The sequence below is a fragment of the Ovis canadensis genome, chromosome 24 (genome assembly GCF_042477335.2).
Source record: "Ovis canadensis isolate MfBH-ARS-UI-01 breed Bighorn chromosome 24, ARS-UI_OviCan_v2, whole genome shotgun sequence".
NCBI lineage: Eukaryota > Metazoa > Chordata > Mammalia > Artiodactyla > Bovidae > Ovis > Ovis canadensis.
This window is the reverse complement of record NC_091268.1, coordinates 55730915-55757425: the sequence shown is the minus strand read 5'-3', so window position 1 is coordinate 55757425 and position 26511 is coordinate 55730915. Positions and strand designations below refer to the sequence as shown.

The window sequence follows — 26511 nt, the reverse complement described above, 5'->3', positions numbered from 1 at the left end:
TTTGTTAGTGAAAGTCAAAGGATTAGTTGCTCAGTTGTGCTCCACTCTTTGTGACCTCATGGACTGTAGCCCGCCAGGCTCCTCTGTTCATGGAATTCTCCAGGCAAGAATACTGGAGTGGGTTGCCGTTCCCTTCTTCAGGGGAATATTTCTGACCCAGGGATCAAATCCTGGTCTCCCACACTGCAGGTGGATTCTTCACCATCTGAGCCCCCAGGGAAGCCCGTATTATTAGAGAAGGGGCTAACAGACTTTTCCTGCAAAGATCCAGGGGGTAAATGTCTTAGGTTATAGGGACTTCATATAGTCATCTTTATCACATATTCTTCTTTAAATGCAAAAATAAACCCCACAAACAAAATTTAAACTAGGGGTTCAAATTAAAATAAGACAAAAGAAAGCTGGCCTGCAGGCAGTAGCTTGCTGATCTCCAGGAAGACCAACTCCCTCCCTTTTTACTCTTCTTCCAAAACTGTTTGACATCATCCATCCTCAGGAGAATGCAAGCAAAACCACAGTGAGGAAAACGCAGCAAGGCTGGGGACTCATGCTTCCGGTTTCAAAACTCGCTGCAAAGCTACAGCAATCAAAACAGTGTGTTACTGGCATAAGGACAGATACACAGGCCAACGGAACAGAACCAAGAAACCAGAAATGAACCCAGACACGCATGACCAACTGACGTTCGTCAAGGGTGCCAAGGCCACTCGGTGGGGAAAGAACAGATGTTCAGAAACCAGGGCTGGAGCGAGGCGTGTCCATGTGCAGCGGGAGGCTGGCCTTGCGCCTCACTCCACAGGCAGACACTCGCCCGGAATGCAGCGTCCCCGCAGTGTGTCCAGCAGCCTAAACACAGGAAGCAGACACGGGGGCAAACCCTCCGGATCTTGGATTTGGCAGCGAGTTCTTGGATTTGATGCCAAAAATATGACCAAAAAAAGGAAAAACCAGACAGGTTAGTCTCCGTTCTTTCTCAGGTTTCCAACCCTCCATCTGGGATCCCTTTCCTCTTGCTTGTTCAGTTCAGTCGCTCAGTCGTGTCCGACTCTTTGTGACCCCATGGACTGCGGCACACCAAGCTTCCCTGTCCATCACCAACTCCTGGAGCTTGCTCAAACTCACGTCCATTGCTTTGGTGATGCCATCCAAGCATCTCATCCTCTGTCGTCCCCTTCTCCTCCCGCCTTCAATCTTTCCCAGCATCAGGGTCTTTTCCAATGTGTCAGTTCTTCGCATCAGGGTGGCCAAAGCACCAGAGTTTCAGCTTCAGCATCAGTCCTTCCAGTGAATATTTAGGACTGATTTCCTTTAGGATGGACTGGTTTGATCTCCGTGCAGTCCAAGGGACTCTCAAGAGTCTTCTCCAACACCACAGTTCTTGCTTGTAGTCTTTACAATTCCTTTAGGGTGGATTTGCTGATGACAAACTTCATCTGAAAGTGTCCCTGTCCCATCCTCAATTTTACAGAATTCTGGCTTAGGAGTTGTGTTTTCTCATAGGCACCACCTCAGAGCATCATTTACTATTTCTGGCTTCTGCTGTAACTTTGAGGATGAAAGCTGTCAAAATGTCACTCGTTGAAAGCTCATCTCAACTTTTTCTATAGTTACTTTTAAGATTTTTCTGCCTTTGGTTTTCTGCAGTTCTGTTATGATTTATCTCCTTATGGGCTTTACTATTAATCTTGCTTGGGATTCACTGGGATTCTTGACCTTTTGATCTGAGGCACTTTGTCAGCCGTAACCTGTTCCAATGCCGTCTCTGCCCCAGTCTTCTTTCTGTACGTCCTGCTTAAATGGAACATTGGACCTTCTCACTCCATCCTCCGTACCTCGCAACCTCTTTCGTATTTTCCCTGTTCTTGCCTCTCTCTTCTACATTCTGATCTGTTTCTAGGCCCAAGCAGCAAACGGAAATCCTCTCTGGAAAAGATCCTCTAACCCTAAACTTTCTTCCCATATTTATTCTACACTAATAATACTCTTTTAAGGGGTACAAACTACCAAGTTTTTATTTTTGGTTTTTGTATTTTTCAATTCTACAAGTTCTAGTTTGCTCTTTTAAAATAGGTTATAACACTTTTTCGGAGAAGGCAATGGCACCCCACTCCAGTACTCTTGCCTGGAAAATCCCATGGATGGAGGAGCCTGGTGGGCTGCAGTCCATGGGGTTGCCAAGAGTTGGACACGACTGAGCGACTTCACTTTCACTTTTCACTTTCATGCATTGGAGAAAGAAATGGCAACCCCCTCCAGTGTTCTTGCCTGGAGAATCCCAGGGATGGGGGAGCCTGGTGGGCTGCCGTCTGTGGGGTCACACAGAGTCGGACACGACTGAAGCGACTTAGCAGCAGCAGCAGCAGCCCATTTTTTAGTAAGTTTCCAGTTTTTCCTGGAAATATTTTATTTCTTTCTGCACATATCAGGTTATATATGTAGAAAGAGTAGTTCTTTATACACAGAACTTGACGGGGGCGTGAAGGGCAGCTGGGTTACAATCTGTGCGTGGTGAGCTTGAGGCCTGAAGCTGGTGGGCCTGCTCTGCTGTCTGTCCTCTCTTCTGGTTCCAGGAATTGCGGGCTGTTGGCTGTTCCGTGATGCCTGCTGTCCTTAAAAACGTCATTTGTGGGGAATCTGCAAGGCTTAGGATTAGGCCGTCTTTCCCAGAGAGAGTTTCCACTTGCTCCTTGGGCTCACGACCTGTCTGGAGGCCCTTTAACCTGAATTCAGAGCACTGGGGTTCCGGGTGAACCAGGGGTCATTTTGCCTCTTTCCTGCTCTGGCTTGGCAGCCAAGCCCAGCTCTCTTCTCTCTCCTTCCTTTTCTGGGCTTACTCTGGCCTCACCCTCTGAGGTCCCGGCTTATGGCAGAAGGGTCTCCTATAGATTCCTCAGCTTTGGCAATCTTATGTTTCTCCCTCGTGGTGAGACCTTGAGAAGTCTGCAGAACGTCACCGCTTGGGCTTGCTGTTTAGATCACTAGCTCTCTCAGGGAGAAACCACTGCTCGGGGCGGCTTATCTCTCAAGGTTCAACTGTCTTAGGGTTTGGCCTGGTCATTCTTCACGGTCTTGTCAGCGCTTATATGCTTTCATAAAGTTATTTTTAACATTTTATCTAGGATTTTAAATTATTTTCAGCAGAATTCTCTAGATAACTAGTCCACTGTAATTAGAAGCCGGAAATCTTGCAATTACTGCTTTAGGATGGATTCCTTGGGAGCTGAACCACTGCCGGAGGATTCAGCACTTTACGTTTCAACACACACCAAGAAGCTGGATCACTTTATGCTCCTGTCCCGTGTGTGTGAGTGACAGGACCTATTTCCTGAGACCCCAGTCAACCCAGGACATTATCAATCACCGCCCCTCGTTACTGCTTCTGTGTGCATTTCCGTGGTTAGGACAAGGCTGGTAATGCTGTCTTCCTTTGCTCGGTCCCCTGTCAACATACGAGAGCTTGCTCACACAGGCTGAAGCTGTCTGACGCACTTGGCATATAAAAACACCTTTGTTTTATGTTGAGGGTTGTTTTTCTTCTAATTTGTCATTTGCCTTTTGCCTTACTTTATGCTGACTTTTCCCATACGAAAGTTGAAAATGTTTACTTAGTCGAAACCATTATTCTTTTCCTCTGGGGTTTCTGGCCTTGGTATCGTGCAACATCTTGCATTTTAACGTCTACTGTGGATCGCATTTCCATCCTGGGCCGGTCCCTGGCTTACAGACCCACCAGAAATAAGGCTTGCAGCAACATTTTCCACAAAGATCTATATTAAAATAGGTTTTCTGAGGTCTGCAAGTATATAATACTCACTGTGATGAATGAGACGGAGGGGAAAGGCCAGCATCATAAGCAGGAACACGAAGTTTCTCATCAGCACGAGATCCAAGAATAGCAAATACCCCGCTTCCCGCTTCTGCGCCCTCAGGCCTGAGCCACCCCAGAGGGACAATAAGAGTGCCACCCTCCGTGGAGCTGGGACCAGGACCCGAACACACCACCGATGCGTCCTAACCTCAGCTGGGCCATTCAGCAGCTTCAGGCAAATCTCTTCAACCCCCAGGCCTCGAATTGTCGCAATGTCGAGCAGGGTTTGGTGACAGATCTCTCAAGTCCCTCTCACTCTAATAGGAGGTTTAGGAAGGCTGAGAATCCCCCACATGGATCATACTATCAAAGTTTACTTAGTTTGAAAGGTGGGAAAACACACGCAAGTGAAAGTGAAAGTCGCTCAGTCGTGTCCACCTCTTTGCGACCTCGTGGACCACAGAGTCCACGGGATTCTCCAGCCAGAATACTGGAGCGGGCAGCCTATTCCTTCTCTGGTGGATCTTTCTGACCCAGAAATCGAACCAGGGACTCCTGCATGGCAGAAGGATTCTTTAACAACTGAGCTGTCAGAGGACACACACACACACACACACACACACACACACACACACACCCCTATTCACTAACTTCTGACATTTCTGACAGTGTGAGAGAGAAGATGATGCATCGATGCATTTCTTCATGTCTATGCATACATGCGTGTGCTGAGTCACTTCAGTCATGCCCAACTCTGTGTGACCCCATGGACTGCAGCCCACCAGGCTCCTCTGTCCATGGGAGTCTCCAGGCAAGAACACTGGAGTGGGCTGCCATGCCCTCCTCTAGGGGCGCTTCCCGACCCAGGGATTGAACCTGGATCTCTTATGTCTCCTGCACTAGAAGGCAGGTTCTACCACCCGTGCTGCCTGGGAAGCCCGTATATCTAAGTGCAATTAGACTGAAAAGCTATGGTACCTCCACACCATGGAATGTGACTCAGAAATGAAAAGGTGTCTACTGACCCAGAGCAACCTGCGTATATCTCAGCAGCATTAGGAGGAGTGAGAAGCGCCAGCCTCGAAAGGTCACAGTCTGTGCCATTCCATCTGCACGGTGCTCCCCAGATAATAACCGTTTAGGGACCGAGAGCAAACAGCTGGCTGCCAGGGAGGAGGGACGGTGGGGAAGGAAGGCGACTCTGGGGGCAGCAGGAAGCTCCTCTCCGTGGAGACGCGTCTAGATCGCGGTGGTGGTTACGCCAGCCCTTTGTGTGGCAGAGCGTGACAAGGCCACACACACTCGCTGTACAGGCACCAGACTGCAGTCACGGGAGATGTGACTGGACCGCTGGGGAAACCGGGTGAAGGGTGGGGGCCTGTGTGCACTGGCTTTGTCACGGCCTGTGGATCTGTAATCACTTAAAAAAAAACAGTGTTAGAAAAACATGAGCGTCTAGTGGGAGACTGGCACAAACCACGAGGAGCCTGCGTCCAACGGGAAAGCAGCCGTGAAGGGCGGGCAGCGACTCGCCAGCGAACAGACACACGCGGCTAACACGCACGTGGCCTCCCTGGGGCTCAGACGGCAGAGTCTGCCCGCAGCGTAGGAGACCTGGGCTGGACCCCTGGGTGGGGAAGGTCCCCTGGAGAAGGGAATGGCAGCCCACTCCAGCATGCGCGCCTGGGAAATCCCATGGATGGAGAAGCCTGGCGGGCTACAGTCCACGGGGTCGCGACCAGGTTGGACACGACTGAGTGAGTGAGCACATGAAAAGAACTAGCAATCACGGGAAATCTCGCTTATCAGGCTGGTCAGAATTGAAGAACAAACACGCGCACGCGGGCGTGGAAGAACACCCTCTCACAGCGCGCAGGAGGCGCAGCTGGCCCGACGCGAAACCACCAGCGAGACCCTAACCAACCAGCAGCCGGGGCCTGAGAACTCAGCCTGTCCTCCCCCGGCCCCCCACCGCCCGGCACAGGACGGGGCGGACCCACCCGGGGAGGGCGCGGGGACCCCGAGCTGCCGTAGCTCTGCCCTGCTCAACTCCATCAGGCCTGGCATTCCTCAAGGTAAGGCCCGAGGAGGTGAAGGGGAACTGGTCTTCGCAGAAAGACTGGGTCACTCGGTCCAACACCTGTGTCCTGGCGGAGGGCTCGGGCCTCAAGAAGGCGCCTGACATGTCCTGACAAGTGGGGCAGCACAGCCTGTGTGCTTGGAGGGCCGGTCCAGACCCGCAGGGCAGCCTGGGAGCCGCTCACAGCAAGAGACGCGCTCTCCACCGGAGTGCTGAACACGAAAGAGAAAATGCAGCACCAGGCTTGTGAGGCTCCCCGTCGACCGTCAGGCCTGAGGTGCAGGGGACCCTGGTAAGCCGGGTGGACAGTGAGACTAGGCGACCTGCATGCTCCTCTCCAGGTCTGAGGCCCTCAGACCCGACACCACTCGTCACCCCCCACGCCCGTCACCGGGATTGCGCAAAAGCCTCTGTCGGGCCTCCCTGTCTATCATCCACACAGCTGCCACAGGGACCCGGCTAAAATGGGATCAAGCCGTCCCACTCCTCTGCCCCAAGTCCTTCCAGCGGCCCCTCGCAAGGCTTCCATGAGCCCCGCTGCTCTGCAGACCCGCCCCCACCCCATCTGTGCACCCTGGGACACACGTTGGCTCCCACCCCTGGGCCTTTGCACTTGCTCCTCTTCCGGCTGGAACACTCCCCTCACCCCAGACCCTGCTTTCCCGTCTCCTTCAGAGGGTGCTCGCATGCCCCTTGGGGCGCTCCATCAGCTCGGACCAGGAGCCGAAGCACAGAGGCTTAGACAACACGGCTGTGGGCCCCTGGCCACGCAGTGCACGCTGCGTCCTCTTGTGGGTCGTGCTGACCGTCCAGGTTCTCAACGCTGACGGCTTGTGGGAAGGAGGGAGGCCGGAGTGGACTGTCCGGTCATTCAGAGGGCCAGTCTCAGACCTTGTTCCCATGGCGACATTCAACCAGGATGAGCAGGACTTGCAGCCTGACTGCAGCCACGCTCAGCTCGGCCAGCACGACAGACGGGAAAACGAAAGGTGGGGAGGACAGAGAGCCCCAGTGGAAACGCCCCGTGACCCCTGACCCCTGCTTCTCCTGTGAGGCGCCTTCACATTCCCCACCCAGTTCCCCCCTTTATGCTCGTGCGTGCGAGCACACACATGCACACTCGCCTGTTGCTGGCGTATTTACTGTCTGTCTCCCCTCGTCAGAAAGTCAGCTCCGCACGGTCTGATCTTCCTGTTTGTTCGGTGTGCTTTCGCAGGGCTTGCGAGTCCCTGACATGAGGTGCTGCCCCACAAAACTGTGCGGAACGGATGAATTCCATGAAACGAACAGATGCACAAGACTGGAGGCACAGTCACGAGGTGCGGCCCACGTGTAACACCGTGAGGACAGCACCCCCAACTCGGCCTTCCCGGGGTCCACACTAGCGCCAGCCCCCCACCGCCAGCGTCCCAGAGGCAGAAGGTCCCCAGGGGCTCCGCCAGCTGAGAACCACCCTCGGCCGCCTCCCCAAGGGGTGGCCTCTGAGAGGAGCGGGATGGGCCTGCAAGTCTCTGAGGGAGAGGGTGGGCTCCCCTCCCACCTCCTCCCGCTCCTGCCTGGCGGCCACGTCTGAGGACAGGAGCCACGCGGCAGGACAGGGCAAGGGTCTGGACAGACACAGCCCTGCCAGCCCTTCCTTCGGGTGACAGACAAAGGGTGTGTCCCTGCTGCTCTGGCTTCCGGGGAGAGTATGGACGCCCAGGAGTCTTCAGCCTGCCACAAACACTAGGGGCCTACCACCGTTCCAAAGTGGGAAAGATTCTCTGAAACATTCTGGACGGTACCATGGGCAACTCCAGGAAAAAGGCATGGCCCCCCACGGCACTTTCTGGGGGTTCTCTTGTCTTCCTTTGATTTAAACCTTCGACTATAGCATTAAAAAAAAAAATCAAGTGGGTAGGGTATCTGGACAGCGGAGAAAAGAGGAAGCGGCAAAGGTGGGCCCGGGGGACAGCTGAATCTGGCAGAGAGACCCCTGGACTCCACCCCTTCAGAGGAGCCGGGAAACAGCCCTGAGCGGCCTGCGGGCATTGCTTGCCATTCAAACAAGCTGTGACTTCAGGACTTCTTTCTTTTCTGTTTTTATTGAATTGATCACAACATTCTTCTGTTCTCCGTTTTGTTTTCTTGGCCCAGGGCATGTGGGATCTCCGCTCCCAGACCAGGATCAAACCTGTACCACCCCGCCCCCCACTGGAAGGCTAAGTCTAACCCCTAGACCTCCAGTTCCCAGGACTCATCCCCAATCGACCAGCAGCCATGACACTGTTCCTCCAGCGGCTGAAAGTGACCGCCGGACCCCGAGAGTGGATTTCTCTCCTAGAAGGACAAGGAGCTGGGCGCAGAAAACGCCCCAAACTGCCCGTTCACCATACGTCACTTTGTTTCATGTGGCCTCAAAGTCACAGAAAGTTATCATGGCTACAAATCAAATCACCTCATCTTCCATTTACTCTCATCCTCTAGTGCCTCAAAAGCCTGCTTCCTAAGAAAGCTCAGGGAAACAATTCTGAAACCCAGTTAAAATCACACCAGCAAAAGTACAATGAGTGTGGCCCTTTCACAGCGTCGTCTTCCAGGATTTCAAACAGCTCAGCTGGGATTCCAGCACCTCCACCAGCTTTGTTCATAGTGATGCTTCCGAAGGCCCACTTGACTTCAGACTCCAGGATGTCTGGCTCTAGGTGAGTGACCACACCAGCATGGTTATCTGGGTCACTAAGATCTTTTTTGTACAGTTCTTCTGTGTATTCTTGCCACCTCTTCTTAATATCTTCTGCTTCTGTTAGGTCCAGACCATTTCTGTCCTTCACTGTGCCCATCTTTGCACGAAATGCTCCCTTGATCTCTCTGATTTTCTTGAAGAGATCTGTAGCCTTTCCCATTCTATTGCTTTCCTCTATTTATTTGCACTCACCACTGAGGAAGGTTTTCTTACCTCCTCTTGTTATTCTTGGGAACTCTGCATTCAGAGGGGTGTATGTTCCTTCTCTCCTCTGCCTTTACATTCTCCTCTCTTCTCAGCTATTTGTCAGGCCTCCTCACAAAGACAACCATTTACCTTTCTGTACTTCTTTTTCTTGAGGATGATCTTGAGCCCTGCCTCCTGTACAATGTCACGAACCTCCATCCATAGTTCTTCAGGCACTCTATCAGATTTAATCTCTTGAATTTATTTGCCACTTCCACCGTATAATCATAAAAGATTTGATTTAGGTCATACCTGAATGGTCTAGTGCTTTCCCCTACTTTCTTCAGTTTAAGTCTGAAGTTGGCAATAAGGAGTTCACAATCTGAGCCACAGTCAGCTCCCGGTCTTATTTTTGCTGACTGTATACAGCTTCTCCATCTTTGACTGCAAAGAATACAATCAATCTGATTTCGGTATTGACCATCTGGTGATGTCCATGTGTAGAGTAGTGATTCGCTGGATCAAAGAAAAAGCAAGAGAGTTACAGAAAAGCATCTACTTCTGCTTCATTGACTACACCAAAGCCTTTGACTGTGTGGATCACAACAAACTGTAGAAAATTCTTAAGGAGATGGGAATACCAGACGCAGAACAAGACGCAGAACTGCTTCTGTATGCAAGTCAAGAAGCAACAGTTAGAACCAGACATGGAACAACAGACTGGTTCCAAATAGGGAAAGGAGTCCATCAAGGCTGTATATTGTTACTCTGCTTATTTAGCCTATATGCAGAGTACATCATGCAAAATGCTAGGCTGGATGAAGCACAAGCTAGAATCAAGATTGCTGGGAAAAATATCAACCTCAGATATGCAGATGACACCACTCTTATGGCAAAAAGCAAAGAGGAACTGAGGAGCCTCTTGATGAAAGTGAAAGAAGAGAGTGAAAAAGCTGGCTTAAAACTCAACATTCAGCAAACTAAGATCATGGCATCCGGTCCCATCACTTTATGGGAAATAGACGGGGAAACAACGGAAACAGTGTCAGACTTTATTTTTCTGGGCTCCAAAATCACTGCAGATGGTGACTGCAGCCATGAAATTAAAAGACACTTGGATCCTTGGAAGAAAAGCTATGACCAACCTAGAGAGCATATTAAAAAGCAGAAACGTTACTTTGCCAACAAAGGTCCATCTAGTCAAAGCTGTGGTTTTCCCATTAGTCATGTATGGATGTGAGGGTTGGAGCATAAAGAAAGCTGAGTGCCGAAGAATTGCCGCCTTTGAGCTGCGGTGTTGGAGAAGACTCTTGAGAGTCCCTTGGACTGCAAGGAGATCCAACCAGTCCATTCTAAAGGACATCAGTCCTGAATATTCATTGGAAAGACTGATGCTGAAGCCGAAACTCCAATACTTGGGCCACCTGATGCGAAGAACCGACTCATTGGAAAAGACCCTGATGCCGGGAAAGATTGAAGGTGGGAGGAGAAGGGGACGACAGGATGAGATGGTTGGATGGCATCACCGCCTCGACGGACCTGAGTTTGAGCAAGCTCCGGGAGCTGGTAATGGACAGGGAGGCCTGGCGAGGTGCAGTCCACGGGGTCGGAGAGAGTCGGGCATGACTGAGCACTGACCTGAGCAAAAGCACAGGCAACTGTCCAAGTAACAGTAGCCTGCGGGGTCAAGGCCTCCTGCAAAGGGACTGGTTTGTTCTTTCTTTTCCGAAAAAGATATAACTACCACACAGCACAAGCTGATGTCTGTTTCAGGAATGCAAAGGAGAATTCTGGGCACTACTTTATCCCAGAGCCTCACTGAAGAAGCGTTCCAAGCCTGAGAACTTCAAATTGTGTTTCTCTGGCCCTTACAGAGTATATGCATAGGGTGAGGGGTGGGTGAGGACCACGGGGACCGTGTGGGCGGATGCGGTGACCCCGGGGTAACCGAAGCCCAGATGTCACAAAGCCTGGGCAGACCACACGTGGACTTTGTGTCAGGAGTGAGACGGGCGACCCGACTCTGCTTATGCTCAGCATGCCACTCTCTCAGCCACAGAGTAAGTTTCCTCTTAGAACCTCATACCCGCCCGCTTCTAAGGCAGCAGCATCCACACACACAACGGAGGTGCACACCTCTACTGTGCTGTCAGCCCCAGAGTGAGCCTTTTCTAGCAATCCAGCACTCTCTGATGACGTTACAAAGACTCAATTTTTCTAAACATGACAGAAAAGAAAAAATAGTCTCTGTAATTAGCAGAATCGCTTGACTTTCAGAAATCAAGACAGAGACTTCCCTCCTCTGAACTGAATCTCCAGTTCCATCCTCCAAAGCCGAAGAGATGAAGACATATTCAAGGAAGTACCATGCCCTGCCACTGTGAAACAGGAACTGGGAGGAGGAAAAAAATGATTCAGAACGCATCAACTCTGTTGTCTTGTATTTTTAAACATCCAAGAGTGTGAAGCAAGAAGCATCAGAGAGAAGGGCCCATGGTCTCCATGCTGGACCCCAAACATCGCAACGAGTAAGCGTCGGGGTCAGTCGGTCAAGCGGATTTCGGTGAGGACTCCGGCAGAGGCACCAAAGTGCCCCGCAGCCGCCCAGTCTGCTAAGAACAGGTGCACCGAGCCCATTGGAGTGGCAAGTCGCCAAACGCAGCTCAAGGGCTGTGATCTTGGGAGTCCCGCTCGCCGCCCCCGTCGCACAGGGGAGCGCGAGGGCTGGACGCTCATCAGGCCTCGGGCGCCCCACGGGGTATCTCCCTGCACGGCATCCCTGGCTCCGGGAGGTGGTGGGCACTGCTGCAGCCTTGTGCCGGGGAAGCCAGGCCAGAACTGACCCAGCACCGAGGAGGGGGCAGCGCCGAGAAGCATGCCAGCCACACACAGAGCTCCCACTCATCCTCCACTCCCCAGACTTTGTCCTGAGCCAACCAAGTTCCTTTACTGGGTACGGCAGCCGGAGGCGGGACCTGCACACGGAGCCTGCCGAGCGGGGCGGCGCCTCTCTGGCCCCCTCCGCCCACCCGCGCAGGCCACACTCTTGCAGAGACACCCGCTCCACGCCTAACAGGGCCCAGTTCATCCCCACCTCATCCTGAGACAGTCTGCCCCCAACATCTCCCTGCCCCCTCCTGTCACGTGGAATCGCTTACCTTCTCCCTCTACGCACAGCGTAGCTGGATACTCCTCAATCACACTTCTCAGCATATTCTATGCCGATTATGTGCTTGGATATCTGTCTTACCAGCTTTGGGAGGAAGCCGAACTTGACCTCCGCAGAGTGCCCGGCTCACAGGCAAGGCTCAGTGAAAGAGCACCCACCGCAGTGCCCAGCGAGGAGGACGCGCAAGGGTCTGACAAGCCGCCCCAGCACACTCACAGCCCAGACACAGCACTTGCTAAACGCGGCTTGCAGCGCTCAGCTCTGCAGCGCACGCTTCCTTCTGGGGTCAACTCTCAACTGACAACGGCAGTTTCCATTCACACTCTGAAGAGACTACTCTTTCCCAGACCGTTTCAGTGTGTGGGCTTATGTGGTGGGGGAAGCCTCGGGGCTCGCCAGGGCGCACAGTGGTCAAGAACACGTGCCGATGCAGGAGATGCAACAGACGCAGGCTCGACCTCTGGGTCGGGAAGACGCCCTGGAGAAGGAGGTGGCCACTCTCTCCAGTCCTCTTGCCTGGAGAAGCCCATGGACAGGGGAGCCTGGCCTGGCGGGCGGCAGCCCACGGGGCTGCAGAGAGCTGGACACGCCTCGGCACACACGCATGGTGGGGGGACCTAAACCCCAACTTCACACGTGAGAGTCTGTGTATTCTCCAGCTGTAGCCATGCCTGACAGTCAGGCCCTTTAGAAAATTAACAATTCTTTTCTGCAGTGACTATATCTCCTAGCTCATTTGACTGTTTCACTTTAATCTTTAAACTTGAGAATGAATGTGAAAATCAAAGTTCTAAAAATGTCATCCCTCAGATCCACTGATGGATATTAAAATCCGTGGGTGAAAGCTTGAAGGGAAACAGGATGTCTGCAGAGTCGCAAAGCCCCCCCCCCGCCCAATATTTATTAATAACAGAGGACAGCAGTGACCTCACAGTGGAGACGTGTGGCAAACAGCACGTTAAGCGAGTAACCCAGGCCCCCGCCACCAGGAAGCAGACACACCGCGAGCTCACACCTCAGAGAGGACGCTCAGGGGACGCAGCGTCACTTAGCCGTTTTCTTGCTCATCCTAGTGATGAGAAAACACCAGACAGACCCAAAGACGGCCGCTCTGCAAAGCGACCGAGCAGAGCTCCTTCCAAGTGTCCAGGTCATGAAGACCCAGGAGAGACCGAGGGGCTGTCCCTGATGGAGACCCAGGAGACGCCAGGGCCAAGTGCAGGGTGGGCTCCTGAGCCTGACCCTGGCTCGTGAGGAGGACATTCGAGGAAAAGCAGCCGAATCTGAATGAGGTCTCCAGTTTAATTCAGAGCAGTGTGCCACTATCAATCTCCTGGCTGTGCCAAGACGACTGGGTAAGACGAGAGGGTGGAGGGATCAGATGAAAAGTACGCGGAAGCTGAACTGAAAGGAACAGCTCACATGCAGGAGGCAAGTGCACAGAACCCACTAGTAAGAATCAGCAAGAGACGTAAACAGGCGTTTCCCAGAAGAGGAAACACACGGCCAGTAATTCAGGGAGACCTCAGTCAAGCCCCAGGGAGACGAGGGGGATACAGTGTGTCCCTCAGCTACGACGGGGTTCTCGCGCACCTCTGGAGTCGGACGGCACCTACGGGAGCGCCACGGGGGCTTCTGCTGCTGACACAGGCGCAGCTGCTGCAGCTGCTCCGGAAGACGACTGGACACATTCTGTCTGTCTGTCTGCAGGTGCAGAGGCCCTACAACCGGCCAGTTCCCCTCCGCGGTGTATGTCCTGGAGACCCCTGGACATGGGTACCTGGGGACGCGCGGGAGAGGTCGAGGGGCATTCGTTTCTAACAGCAGAACACGGAAAACGACCCCAAAGTACACCCATGAGGGAACAGGCATGTCCAGTACACCCACACGGCGGAAGAGCAGACAGCCGTGGACGAGCGAGACCCACAGCCACGCGCGCCGCCTAAAGACACGTCACAGCACGGCAGGGCCAGCAAGCTCCATATAGCAATAAGCCGCTCGTGTGGAGTGTGCAAACAGGGAAGACTCAACACTCTGCTTTTAAAAGATAAATGCCTATCATGGCAACACCACAGAGACAGGCAAAGGACCGGTGCTGTGAAACTCAGGATCCCGGTTCTCAGGGGGCAGAGGGGTGTGGAGGGCAGTGAGCCTTCTGGACAACCCAGAGAGGGGGCATTCACAGCAGCCGGGCGCGTGCATTCCAGTTACAGGAGAGACCTCAGACACATCTCTGCAGACAGTTAACACTGAAGGATACTTAGGAGAAAAAGGGAATGCAGACAGGCTAAACACCCCAAACTTTCTGTTTACAGACTCATATCCTAGATGAAGCTAAGTGACGAGGATGACTAGGCTTTCTGAAACTTTCTGGCTTTAAAATGAAAGGGAAGAACCTAGGGGAACAGCTTGGAAGAGCTCATGTGCGCTTCCCAGGGACAGATCTGAGGCCATTCATGGTCTGCTGGGCAGGACTCATGCGTCTCAGCTGGGACATTCTCCTAAGGATGCATTGATTTCCTACGAAGAACGATACTTAGAAAGTTTGAGCTCCTTGAGTTACGCCAACACTTAGTATTTTAAGAATCCTTCATATTCCTTGAACGCAAACATTTATCTAGCCTGAATGAATTAATATCATTCCTTCTCGAACCATTTACGCGGCTTAATCAGCATTGGGTATTTCTGATCTTCAATATCAGGATTTAGAGCAATTTACGGTTCGCCTGGGCTTTCAGAGTTTGTAAAGGGGAATCCCATGAGGTCTAAGCCCGTGGTGTCCAGACAAGGGCTCACTCACCAGCTGGAACTCGCTCCTGCGGCTGAACGCCTCCCTGATGCCGGAGTCCCCCCAGAGCGCGCTCAGGGCGGGCACGTACAGCTGGAAGGTGGCGGGGTCCACAGGCAGCCCTGCCTTGTTCTCGAAAGCCATGAGGAACATCCCGTGCTTCTCATTTTCAGAGTGCTGCCAGGGGATGCCGAGCTTGTCTCGTGCATCGACCAGAACCCTCGAGCCCTGGGAAAGAACAGAAAGACGACGTTCAGAATACTGCCAGGCGATGCCGAGCTTGTCTCGTGGATCGACCGGAACCCCTGAGCACTGGGAAAGAACAGAAAGAAGACAGAGGGTTTCACGGCACTGCGAAGGCTGAGTCGCAGTGGAGAAAGCGGCGTGGGCATGGACGGTCGTAGAAGCAGGAGGCTCAGGAGCCGCCAAGCCGGCAGCCAGCGTCTGTCTCTGGGTTCGCTCTGTCCCGGCATGAGCGCTGTGCTCCCGGGGACGTGCCTATCAAGGCGGAGGCTCGCACAGACCACATCACAGGTCTGCCCTGTGCCATCCCTCATTTGAAAAGGTCCCGAGAGGGAGACGACAGGTCGGGGAAGAAGTGGCCACACACATGCCAAGCGCCGTGTGGAAACAGAGCGCGAGCCCCGGCGCTGGCAGGGCCTGTGCTTGAGGACAACTCCAGCTGCAGCCCCGCTGCCCTGTCGCCGCGGAGGAGCACACGCACAGGCCGTCAGCGCCGGGGGACTGAATGGGGAGGGGGCGGGAGTGGGTCACGTCCCAGATGTGCCTGGGAGGGTGGGGAACCGGTCTCACTGTCGTGCTGATTCCCTCCCGGTTAGAAATACAGCCGGGATTTCCCGCCTTTTCCTCACCTCACTGCAGAAGCGGCCTGAACTAAAACAGGATGAGGGCAGGTGGCCAAACTGCGGAAATGCTGCTGCGGGGACAACGCCTCCCTGGGCAGGAAGCAGGCCTGGTCCATCACCCTTGACTCCGTGCTCGAGCATGATCAGCGTGGTGTCTATGGAAGCTTCTGGGCTCTGCTGGGGGACCTGCTGAATGCTCCCTGCGCACCAGCACTGGGTGAGCCCCACCCCGCCATCTGGAAAGGCCTTGGCTGGCTCAGAGCCATCTAGGGGACCCAGGACACAGAGAGCAGTCCCCTGTCCAGAGGACAGTCCCCAAGCACAGAGGACATCAGGATATCACTGCCCAGCTGGCACTTACTTTTCTGAGAAAAAGAAGAGCTTTATTGGAGCACAGGTCACATAACAAACAATCCCCCATTGACTGTGTAGAGCTCAGTGGCTTTCAGTTGGCAGTTATTCTAGATCTGGGTAAACCAGATCTCTGCGGGAGCATCTGCTGAAAGGTAACCAAAGGCGAGGCGAAAGGCGAAGGAGAACGGTGACCCAGAGTGCAGCTGTGGCCTCCCCTCCAGACCCAGTGCCCAGCACTGCCGGGTCAGAAGTGCCCCTGTGAGCGCCCGCCCCGGGGTCCATGCCCAGCCCCTCTGACCCACAAACACGTTGAATGCTTACTGGGGGCAGAGTACTGAGATATACTCTGCGGGAAAACAGAAGGCTGACGAAGCAGTGACTGGGCTCCCGAAACTCAGAACCTGGCCCGGGAGACACAGACATGGATTTAAACGATTAACACCCATCAACAAGAAACACAGGGCTTCTCTGGTGGTTCAGATGGTAAAGAACCTGCCTGCAATGCAGGAGACCTGGGTTTGATCCCCGGGTTGGGAAGATCCCCTGAAGAAGGGAATGGCAATCCACTCCCGTATTATTTCCTGGAGAATGCCATGGACAAAGGGACCTGGCGGGCTATAGTCCGTGGAGTTGCAAAGAGGTGGGCATGACTGAGCAATTATCGGTAATAAAAATGCAGAAAACCACAAAGAGAATTCTTTAACTTGACAAGGGACACTGACAAAAACCTCTGCAATGACCAGCAAAGACCCACGGTGGAAGATGGCGCTTCAGGTGAGAATGGGAATGCAACCAGAACGCCCCCTTTCACCACTGCTATTCGACGCGGTTCCACGGCAAGGCGGGGGAAGGAAATACACGGTACATGGATTGGAGAGGAAAAAAAAAACGGAGCCTGTCTGCAGATGAAAAGATGGTCTGTGTACAAAATCCCAAGGAATCAATCAAAGAAAACCTCCTAGAATCCAAGTGAATTCAGCAAGGTTGCTGGGTACGAAAACCGACAGAAGTAAAATGTCTTTCTGTATACTAGAAATTTACATGTGGAAATGGAAATGTAACATTGTAAACTCTTTTAGACGTGCCACGTGGCGTGCAGGACCTCAGTTCCGTGACCAGGGGTCAAGCCTGCTCCCCCTGAGGTGGAAGCGTGGCGTCTTAGCCCCTGGACTGTCAGAGAAGCCCCAGAGGCTGACATTCAAAATGCAGTACTGTTAACAATCACAAGCCCCAGAACGAGACGCCAGGTACAAGTCTAACAGAGCGCGCACAGGACTTGTGCGCTGCAAGCCGTGAAACGCGGACGAGAGAAACCGAAGACCGATGGAAGGTGGGCAGGCCATGCTCGTGGATCGGAAGCATCGAGGTGATGACGGCACGCTCTCTAAACTGACACATACAGGCTGACCAGTTTCTATAAAATCCCAGCAAGAGCTTTCATGGATGTGGACAGAACTCTTATAAGACTAATATAATCTAAGGCACTAGACTAAAACAATCCTGAAACAGGAAAATTAAGTGGGAGGAATCTGATTTCCAGACATGTTATTACATAGCTACCACCAGCAGGACTGTGTGGTACCGGTGATGGACTAGGCACAGAGGTCAATGGGACGTAACAGAAACTCAGACACAGGTACTATGGTCAGCTGCTTTTTTTTTTAAGATCCAAAAGCAATTAAGTAGAGGAAAAGCCTTTTTAATAAATGATATTGAAGCAATTGGACATCCATAGGCAAAGAAAAAACAAAATCAAAACAAAACCTTGATCTAAACCTCACACCTTATACAGAACTGACTCAAAGCATAAAGCTACAGCATAGCAGAAAATCTTCAGAGTCCACAAGCTGGCGAACAGTCCTTAGACATGACACAAAATGCATGGTTCATAAAGGGAAAATGGCTTCCCTGGTGGCTCGGAGGAAGAATCCGCCTGCAGCGCCGGAGACCTTGGTGTGACCCCTGGGCTGGGAAGGTCCCCTGGAGGAGGGCACTCAGCCCACTCCGTACGCTGCCTGGAGAATGAACCCCCACGGCCAGAGCCTGGCGGGCTGCAGCCCGCGGGGTGCAGACTCGGACGTGACTGAGCGACTAGCACGCGGCATACACCGACACACTGGCTTTCATGAAAGTTAAAGCTTTTGCTCCTCAGAAGACTTTAAGGGAATAAAAAGGCAGGCTTCGGACTGGTAGGAGATACTTGCCAACCACGTGTCTGACAAACGACTCATCTGTAGAATATACGAAGAATGCTCAAAAGTCAACAATTTAAAGAAACAAAACAATCCAAAAGACATGGAGAGCTGTTTCACCAGCAAGCACGCAGACAGCCAATAAGCAGAAGACAAGATGTCCAAGCTCACTGGCCACCAGGGAGAAGCAGACCCGAGCTCTGATGAGAAGACGTCACGACACGTACGAAAACAGCCCAAACCGAAAAATCAGCGCCAGCGCCGAACGGTGGTGAGGAGGCAGAGACACGCCAGCTCTAACACACCGCTGTGGGGATGCAGAACGCGACAGCCACTCCAGAACACAGTTTTCCAGTTTCTTAAAAAAAAAAAGAAAGAAAGAAAAATTGAGCCTACACTTAGCATACAACGCAGCATACCATACAACGTCACTCCTGGACATTTATTCCAGAGAAATGAAAACTTACGTCCCCACAAAACCCTGTGCAGCGACGTTCACAGCAGCCACAAACTGGCAACAACCTAGGTGCTAGGTGTGGCGATGCTTTAGTGAGCCACGCGTCCAGCCGCGGCACCTTGTACCACGGACTTAAGGATGAGAACGGGCCACTGATGTGTGCGACTTAGATGGGTCTCAAAAAAGCATACCATGGGGTTCCGCTCATACAATGTTCTTGCAATGATGCAATCATAGGGATGGAAAGCACAGGAGCGGCTCCTGGGGGCGGGGACGGGCAGAGGCCTGCGGCTGTGGCTGCGCAGCTAGAGGGAGCTCCCTGTGGTCTGGGGCAGGTCTGTGTCCTGAGGACACAGGCGATCCGTGTCAGAGTCTCACACACACTGGACCAGCCTCCGTCTCCCGGGTTTGATGCTGCACTACAGTTAAACAGAATGCAACCACTGGGGAAACTTGGAGACACCGCTCTGTGCCGTCTTTGCAATTTCCTGCAAATACGTATTTCAAAATAAAAAGTAAAGAAAAAAAGTTAACTAGCAATTAAGAGATATATGTTCCAATTACACGGTGTAGGAAGGGAAGGTTACTAGAGGCCAAAGGAAGAGAGACTGGTAGGAAGAGCTGAGGCTGGAAAACACTAACCTGAGTGGAGCTTCTGAAGCCCTGGTTCATTTCAACAAGTGCCCACAGCTCATCAGAGCCCACTCACCCGGAGGGCGGGGAACAGGACTCGGACCAGGCCCCCGCTGGCCTTCCTCCCTGCCTCCCCCGTCCCTGCACTCTCTGAGACATCACCCCAAACTCCCCACTGCCTGCAGAGACACAGACGCTTCAGCAAGCACCTGAGCAGGGAGCAGGGATTTCACTGGTGAGATTCCAGGCAAAGGGTCAGGCTCCTCGGGGCGAGTCAGAGAAAGCCTCCCCCAGGCTGGCAAGAGGCTGGGTCAGGACCCCAGCCCCCACATGCCCCGAGCCAGGCAGCCAGGCTGCCCACCACCCTCGATGGCCCTGCCCACACGACTCCCATGCGGCACACGCACTCTGACCACGAGGTGTCTGCTCGGGGCTCCGACTCCCCGAGGAGCACGGCCCCACTCAGGGTTCAACTGAGCTCCCTCGGGAGCTGATGTCGGAGGCGAAGGCAGGGAACCAGATAGGCCTCAGAGGCCTGAGTGCTCGTTTACCAAGACTGCTTTCAGCGCTGCGCAGACCAGGCCTGCCCTAATTATTGGGGTGAACATAGGTTTGGCTTTAAAACCCCGGTGTATCCAAAAGCAGCTTGTGTTCCCAGTGCATGCTGCCACCCAGGCTGGAACTGGTCCAGACTAGCTTCACCCAAACTCGAAGAAAAGGCCCCTTATTTCTGTTTTTAGAGATCCAGGGAAATTGGCAGAACTGCCGACAGACTTCGAACGCTACCAGCAGTGTAGCCACTTTCTGGGTCTCGTTCACGTCGTCTGGAGGGAAAGACAGCAGGCGGGAAAACAAAAACGACAGCTTTCTTTTAGAGCTCTGATTGCGAATTATTCCAGTCAAAGACCACTCTCTACTAACTGTTCTGAATCTGCAAAACCAAGCTCCAGAGAAGTTTTCTACTGTGGGACATCTGCTGAAAATCTGAGTCCAGTTTTCCTTCATTTTTAGCAAGAGCTTAGGGCCTTTCGAAATGTTATATACACTCTATTTTGCAGAAATGATAATTATATATATATATGTATCTCCCTGTCATGACACAGAGTTGCTAAGTCTTAAAAGATACTAATACAGCAGGCATAGCTGAATGATAAAATATCTTGCCCTAACCTTCTCCAGTAAAAGGCCAGTTTCCTAAAACACAAAGGCTAGGACAATTCTAAAACCTATGTACACTCACAAGCAGAAAACAAGGCAGAAGACAATTTACTTGAGTCTCATCAGCGGCTGCTTAAGAAGTTCTTCTTTCAGTAGCAGTGTTAACTGAAGTATTAATTTGTTCAATAATCATGCATTTTATTCACTCACCCAAATATAAACAGGTAAAGTCCTAAGCAGACTGATGACTTCATCTCAATACTATATGACACTTTAAACTGTTCGAAGAACACATTTTTAAAACAACCTATAAATCCAGCAGTTTCAGCTTCTAGTCAAAGAACAGCTCCCCTGCCTGCTGGAGATGTACATTTGGGATGGGGGGGGGGCGGGGTTCGGTTTTACTGGAAGAAGACCAAAAATCGCAAATCCTGTTATCTTGTTTCAAAATAGATTTTGTTAGTTTAGCCCCTAATCAAACCAAATCTTTTCAGATTAGTCATTCCTTACTAGACTCTTCCCACAATAAATACTAAGGCTCAGAAAGACGTAAAACGCTAGCAGATCAAGCGAGCTTCCTCCACGGAACCGAGCTGCGTGAAGAGAATGGCAAGGCTCTGCATGCTCGCCCAGCGAGAAAGCCGCGGGGGCACTTGCGAAGCTCTGTTTCCGTGTTGCTGTTGTTTTTTTAAACCCACTGGGCAGAGTTGTTTGCCTTTGGCCAGCATCCAAATAAAAGAAACACTGCCAGCAATGTAAACAGGATGCATTTCTTTAAGTTAATGAGCCCAGCAAGCAGAGGCAGATGGCTCCTCTTAGCCTTCTCTGAGGCTGGAGTGGAGGCTACCTTCTAATTTAGAGGTCGGAGAAGCGAGGCGGGGAGGGGCGTGCAGGAAGCGGCCCATCAGAGCACCGTCAGCCCCGAACACAGAGCTGGCGGGCCTCCGGGGCCAGGCCGCGTCCCCACCACGCCCGTCCTCCCATGAGCTCTGGGAACGAACCTCTCTCTGCCCTCACGGCATAGCCCGTCCCTCGCCATGCTCCTACTTCAGGAGGGCTGCCTGGCAGAGGGCTGTGCCAAGGAACAGGGACAGGCCAGAAGGGCACTCCGCATGGCGCCTGCTCCGAGCTCGCAGCACCGTCACAGAAGCTGGCCAGAGCGGGCCGGAGATCACCACCACCATCAGGGAAGGGGGAGAAGGGCCGCGGGACAGTGGGAAGCGTCACATCAGCGAGGGGAGCAGGTTAAGCCAGACTGCGGGGAGCTAAGACTTCTGGAATTTACTCTGGAAGACACTGGGAGCAAGCAAGGCTCTGGGAAGGAGTGGGACAAGGGCAGGGCTCCGCCTCCAGACTCCAGAGATGAGAAGGAGCAAGTGCAGGTGGGGAGGGCGGTCAGGAGGGGCGGCCAGGCTCTCCCGTGCGGAGATGACACACAGCGAGATGAGTTCCAAAGGCAGAGAGCATGGCACGGCTTAGGAGGGGGTACGGTTTGGACAAGTTTATGACAAATTAAATTTAACAGGGCAATGGGATATCCAAGGCCAAGTTTTCAGAAAATAGACAAATTATAAGGAAAACTCCAGGTGTAGGATGTAGAAGTAAATTAGCAAAATAAAAGTAGAAGTAAATTACCATCATCAGCTTTTTTTTTTCCTTTGGCTGCCTAGGAAAGGCTGGTTCCCCTGTAAGTTAAAAAGAAACAGAAAAAGAAAGGAATTCCACAGCAGTGCAGAATTCCTTGGATCTTCTAAACTGGAACGTGAAAAGCCATGCAAATTTCAGACCTCAGGACGTAAGGGGTTGTGAAATCGACTCCTGGAGCCACACGCCGACCACCGGCCACTGCGTGTCATCCACTCGTCCAGACGTGTGAGCCAGAAGCTACTCGACTAAACGTCTCACTAAATGTTACAAAGACAAACAGAGGTGTGCAGCGGGGTGCGGCGAGGAGTGAAGCCTTCTTGCTGAGGGCAGAAAATATTAAATAAACTTAAGACTAAATAAATACTAAATGTCATTCCAAGAGGAAAAAGGCCTGTAATCACTACAAACAGGTAACACGGCTTAATATGCTGTGTTCAGGGTTATCTAGAGTCAAGCTGGGACTCAGCACGGTGGATGGAATGGTTTAGTGAGAAGTTTTAAAATAAAAATATAGCGGTAAATACCTGAATGAACTGTAAACAGGAAAGGTGAGTGTGTCATAGAATCCCCATTTCAGTTAAGACAGATATGCGCATATACGGAGACACACCCAGGGGTGTGCGTGCGTGTGAGCTCACTTCATCTTCGTGAGGTGTGGAGGATTGTGCCCACTTTACAGATGAGAAAACGGAAGCTCGACCACCCAGCCGTCGAGGGTGACTCCGGGACTCTGAAGCGTGTTTTTCCACCTCCATTCTCTTCCTCTACGGGTGTGTCTGGGGAGATAAGGGCGCAAAGAGGCACGAGGGAGAAGCTATCTCTGCCTGTTGCCCGTTTTCACGCAGCTGACAGCACGCGCCGAGGCCAGAACCATCTGAATTGACCTTCCAAGACCCAGCATTTCTGGTGCTCTCCAGAATTTTTTTTTTTTTTTAAAGCCACAATTCAGCTAGAAGCATGGGATATACTACATGCCTGGCTAAATTAGAGGACACCGAGCAAGTTCAGATTCTCCTTTAATCTCTAAACAGTGGAAGCCTCACACACCGTCCTGGCAGCACAGTCGTGGGACAGCCTGGGGCCGCCCTGCCTGACGCAGGTGCCCCCAGCCACCTGTGGCCGCTGAGCAGAGGGCCGTGGCCAGTCTGAACTGAGGTGTGTTAGTTCAGAGACTGGGCTTCAGAGACTCACTACAAAAGACACATGTATTTTGTCTTTTAATACTGATCACAGGTCGACATTATACAGCTGGAAGTCACGAACCTCCTGAGATTATACCATCCTGGACGGTTCCAGCCCTGAAAGCGTTACTGTGAAGCCGCTTTCGCTGTCCTCTCCCCTCCTCACTGCGGCTGATCTGGAGAGCGCGGCGCGCCATAGTTCTGCGGGACAGCGCTGCTTGTGTGCGCACGCTAGAATTAAACTGCTCCGCACCGCGCACTCCCGTTCACGCATTTCCTTCCCGCTCATACAGACGCGGACAGGACACGCCGTGGCCTCCGACATGGGTGCAGAGGCCACGCGCGGAGGCGCAGGTCAGCAGCAGCCTTGGCGGGACGCGGGCTCTGCCACCTCAGTGCCTGTGAAAAGTGGCTTCAGTTCCTCAAGACACCGGCCTGCCCCCGGAGCCCGCGCCTCCCCTGCAGGCTGGCACCCACCCCGGTAGGCCCACATTCGCAAGGGGTCCAGAGCGGGTGCGTTGGACAGCACTGGAACTCCGGCTGCCGGCCTCCACCGGGAGGAGCAAACACCACCTGCCCCGCTGTCAGCAGATGCCCTGGTGCCGCCTTCAAAACAGGCCCACACCCCCACCGCTTCCTGCCACCCCCTCGGCGATGGCTTTGGTCCAGCTGCCAGCATCTCTCATCTGCATCACGGCAAACCTTCCGATTGGCCCTCACGTCTACACGTGTCCCCATCAGTCTCTTCTCAAAATGAGGTCACGGTGCCCTCTGCCCAACCCCACGGGGCCCTTTCTTATTACAGGAAAAGCCCAGAAGGCCCGACCCCTCTTCCTCCTGCTCCACGCCATGGCCTGAGCACCTCTGGGACGCCCGAGACCCTCCTGCCCCAGACATGCACAGGGCCCGCTCCTGTCTCCTCTGAGCCTCTACTCAGGTGTCAGCTCAGCGAGGCCGTCCCCGGCCGCCTTAACCACCGCCTGAGGCCACCCGGCACCTGCCCTTCCCACCCTCCCCTGCTCTTTCTCGAGCATTTACTGCTGCCCAGCGAATGGGCCCAACAGTCACTCACCCGTCTGGGTTGCCCCGTTTCTCCCCTACTGGAACGAGCGGCCCCTGAGGACAGGCTCCTCTGTCTGGTTTGCTCAGCCCGAACCCCCAGGGCCGCACACAGGGCTGTCGACAGGATGAGCTCAGGGGTCTCGGGTTCCTCAGCTGCTAAGCCAGGATGAACAACCCTTCCTACTTCTCACGCTGCAGCAAGGAGTACCTGAGGCAATAGATACCGGATGCCAACAATCAGATTCGCCTTGTGCCAAAACTGGTCTACAGAAAGCTGCGACCTGAACGTCACTAGTCATCCCAAGTCCCTTCTCACGGGAAATCTGACACGTAAGGAACCATTATTGAGGCTAATGAATTAATAGCCACAACCCGAACGTCAACAGTCATTCCAAGTCCTTTCTCACTGGAAATCTCACACATGAGCAATCAACATTGAGGTTAATAAATTAATATCGTCCCATTCTTTATTTGAAAGCAATTTAGTTACAAAATGCGTCAGGAAAGTTCCTTTTAAAACTATCCATTTTGGTACATCAAAGATAAAAAGAAAAGCCTGTTTAGAGGAAAAGTTCAACCAAAGCAACAGCCTAAATGACTGTAACCAGTCAATGGAATCTGCAGAGTGGCAGTTTAAATAGAAGCATACAGTTCACCCCTGTGAAGTGTGAAATGCGCTTCTCTTAAAAGCACACGGGCGCCGTTATGATAAGGCAAAAGCAAGTCTTTAAAAGCTCACTGGATGTGGAGCAGCCTCCAGCACGAGGCCAGCTCCCTCAGCAGGCACGACAGTGTCCCGTCCTTGCAGGGAGATGTTCTAGCCTCAGAAAGGGATCAACCCCAGAAGCGGAGGGGATCCCTCGTGAAATCTGGAGCTCACCATTTCAGGGTTTGCCGCGAAGGTCAGACGGCAGAAGTGACAGTAGTAACCACGTCACCTCTAGGAGGAACCTGGCTCCGGGTCCCGTGGAGAGCAAGAAGGATCCGCGTCTGACACGACAGACCCCAGCGATCGCCAGAGACAGTAAGGCAGAGAACGAGACCAGGGCAGCGGGCCTGGAGGCTGTCACACACAGGGACGGGGCGGCAGCTCAGCCCGTCAGCAGCAGGTGCGGAACGGGAAGAGGGGCTTCTCGTGCAGGCGAGCGAGGGCTCCCCCTCCACAGCCACAGGAGGTTAGACTGGAGGAGGGCACAGCCCGAGGCCCCGGGCTGGGCGGTACCGACAGACCCTGAAAGGGAGGCCCAGCTCCCGCCGGCACTGCGTCCCATGCCCCAGCCTCATGGTGCTGGGCCTGGGCTCGGAGGTGAGTCACACACCCTTCAGGGACACAGCCTGAGCCCCATTCAGCAATCAAGGGCAGCTTCACAAGCTCAGACTTTACAGACGGCTGTGGAGAGTGACTGTTACCAAACTTCTGTTTACTCCACAGACTTCTTAAGACGCTGCGTGAGGTGAGACCTCCAGCTACGATGCCCTGCCCGCACGCCACAGGCTCTGAAGAGGCAAAGGAGACTGTAAACTGAGACCTCACTGCTTTCGACGGGCTCCCAAGGGGCCACACCTGACTCGATTCTGTTCCGCCAGCCCTCGCCGAGGGCTGCAGCGCCGGCTTCTAACCCTGGTCAACAAAGTGCACGCACAAAACAGGTGCTCCGGCACGTGGACTCTGCTGACGGTTCAAGGACAGTCCTGCAGGTCACACCCGACACCAGGGCCCACTCCCTAAAAAGCGCCTTCCATGCAGAACCAGGCGACGTCACACTTTGCTTCCACATTGAAAAGCAAAGGAGACCTGACGTTTAACCCCTAGAGCACCGGCTACTTAGGGTGGGACGGAACCTCCCGGAAGTTCTGCCAGCAACGCGACACCCCCACATCGTGAGAAAACAACACGGCTCCTGAGCGCCCGGGAGGACCAGCGCTCTGGAGCGTTCTTTGCCAGGAACCTGCAGGCAGAGCCAAGAATCCCTCTGTTACTAATTCTGGGAAAAAACTGTTCTCGGTTTTCAAGGAAGAACACTTCCTTAAGGACCCACATCTGCTTTTCCTCAGAATTATGATAAATCATTCAGACGGTGTTTTTCTTAGCTTACTTTCTTTTTTGTGTAAAGCTGCTTAGATACTACAAGAGAGTCTTCAGACCTTGGTAACTGGCTAAGACCAGGGAACCTCACGCCCGCTATCAGTCACTCCCAGTGTCGA

General features: G+C 53.0%; 1 protein-coding gene across 1 annotated transcript in view; it reads right to left on the bottom strand.

The window, feature by feature from the left end:
• The window catches only part of GNA12 (G protein subunit alpha 12), a 75832-nt gene that overhangs the window by 20714 nt on the left and 28607 nt on the right, over positions 1 to 26511 (bottom strand). The window contains exon 2 of the mRNA XM_069569604.1: positions 14769 to 14984. Within this exon, the coding sequence (XP_069425705.1) occupies positions 14769 to 14984 (216 nt within the window). The remainder of the gene's footprint in view (positions 1 to 14768; positions 14985 to 26511) is intronic.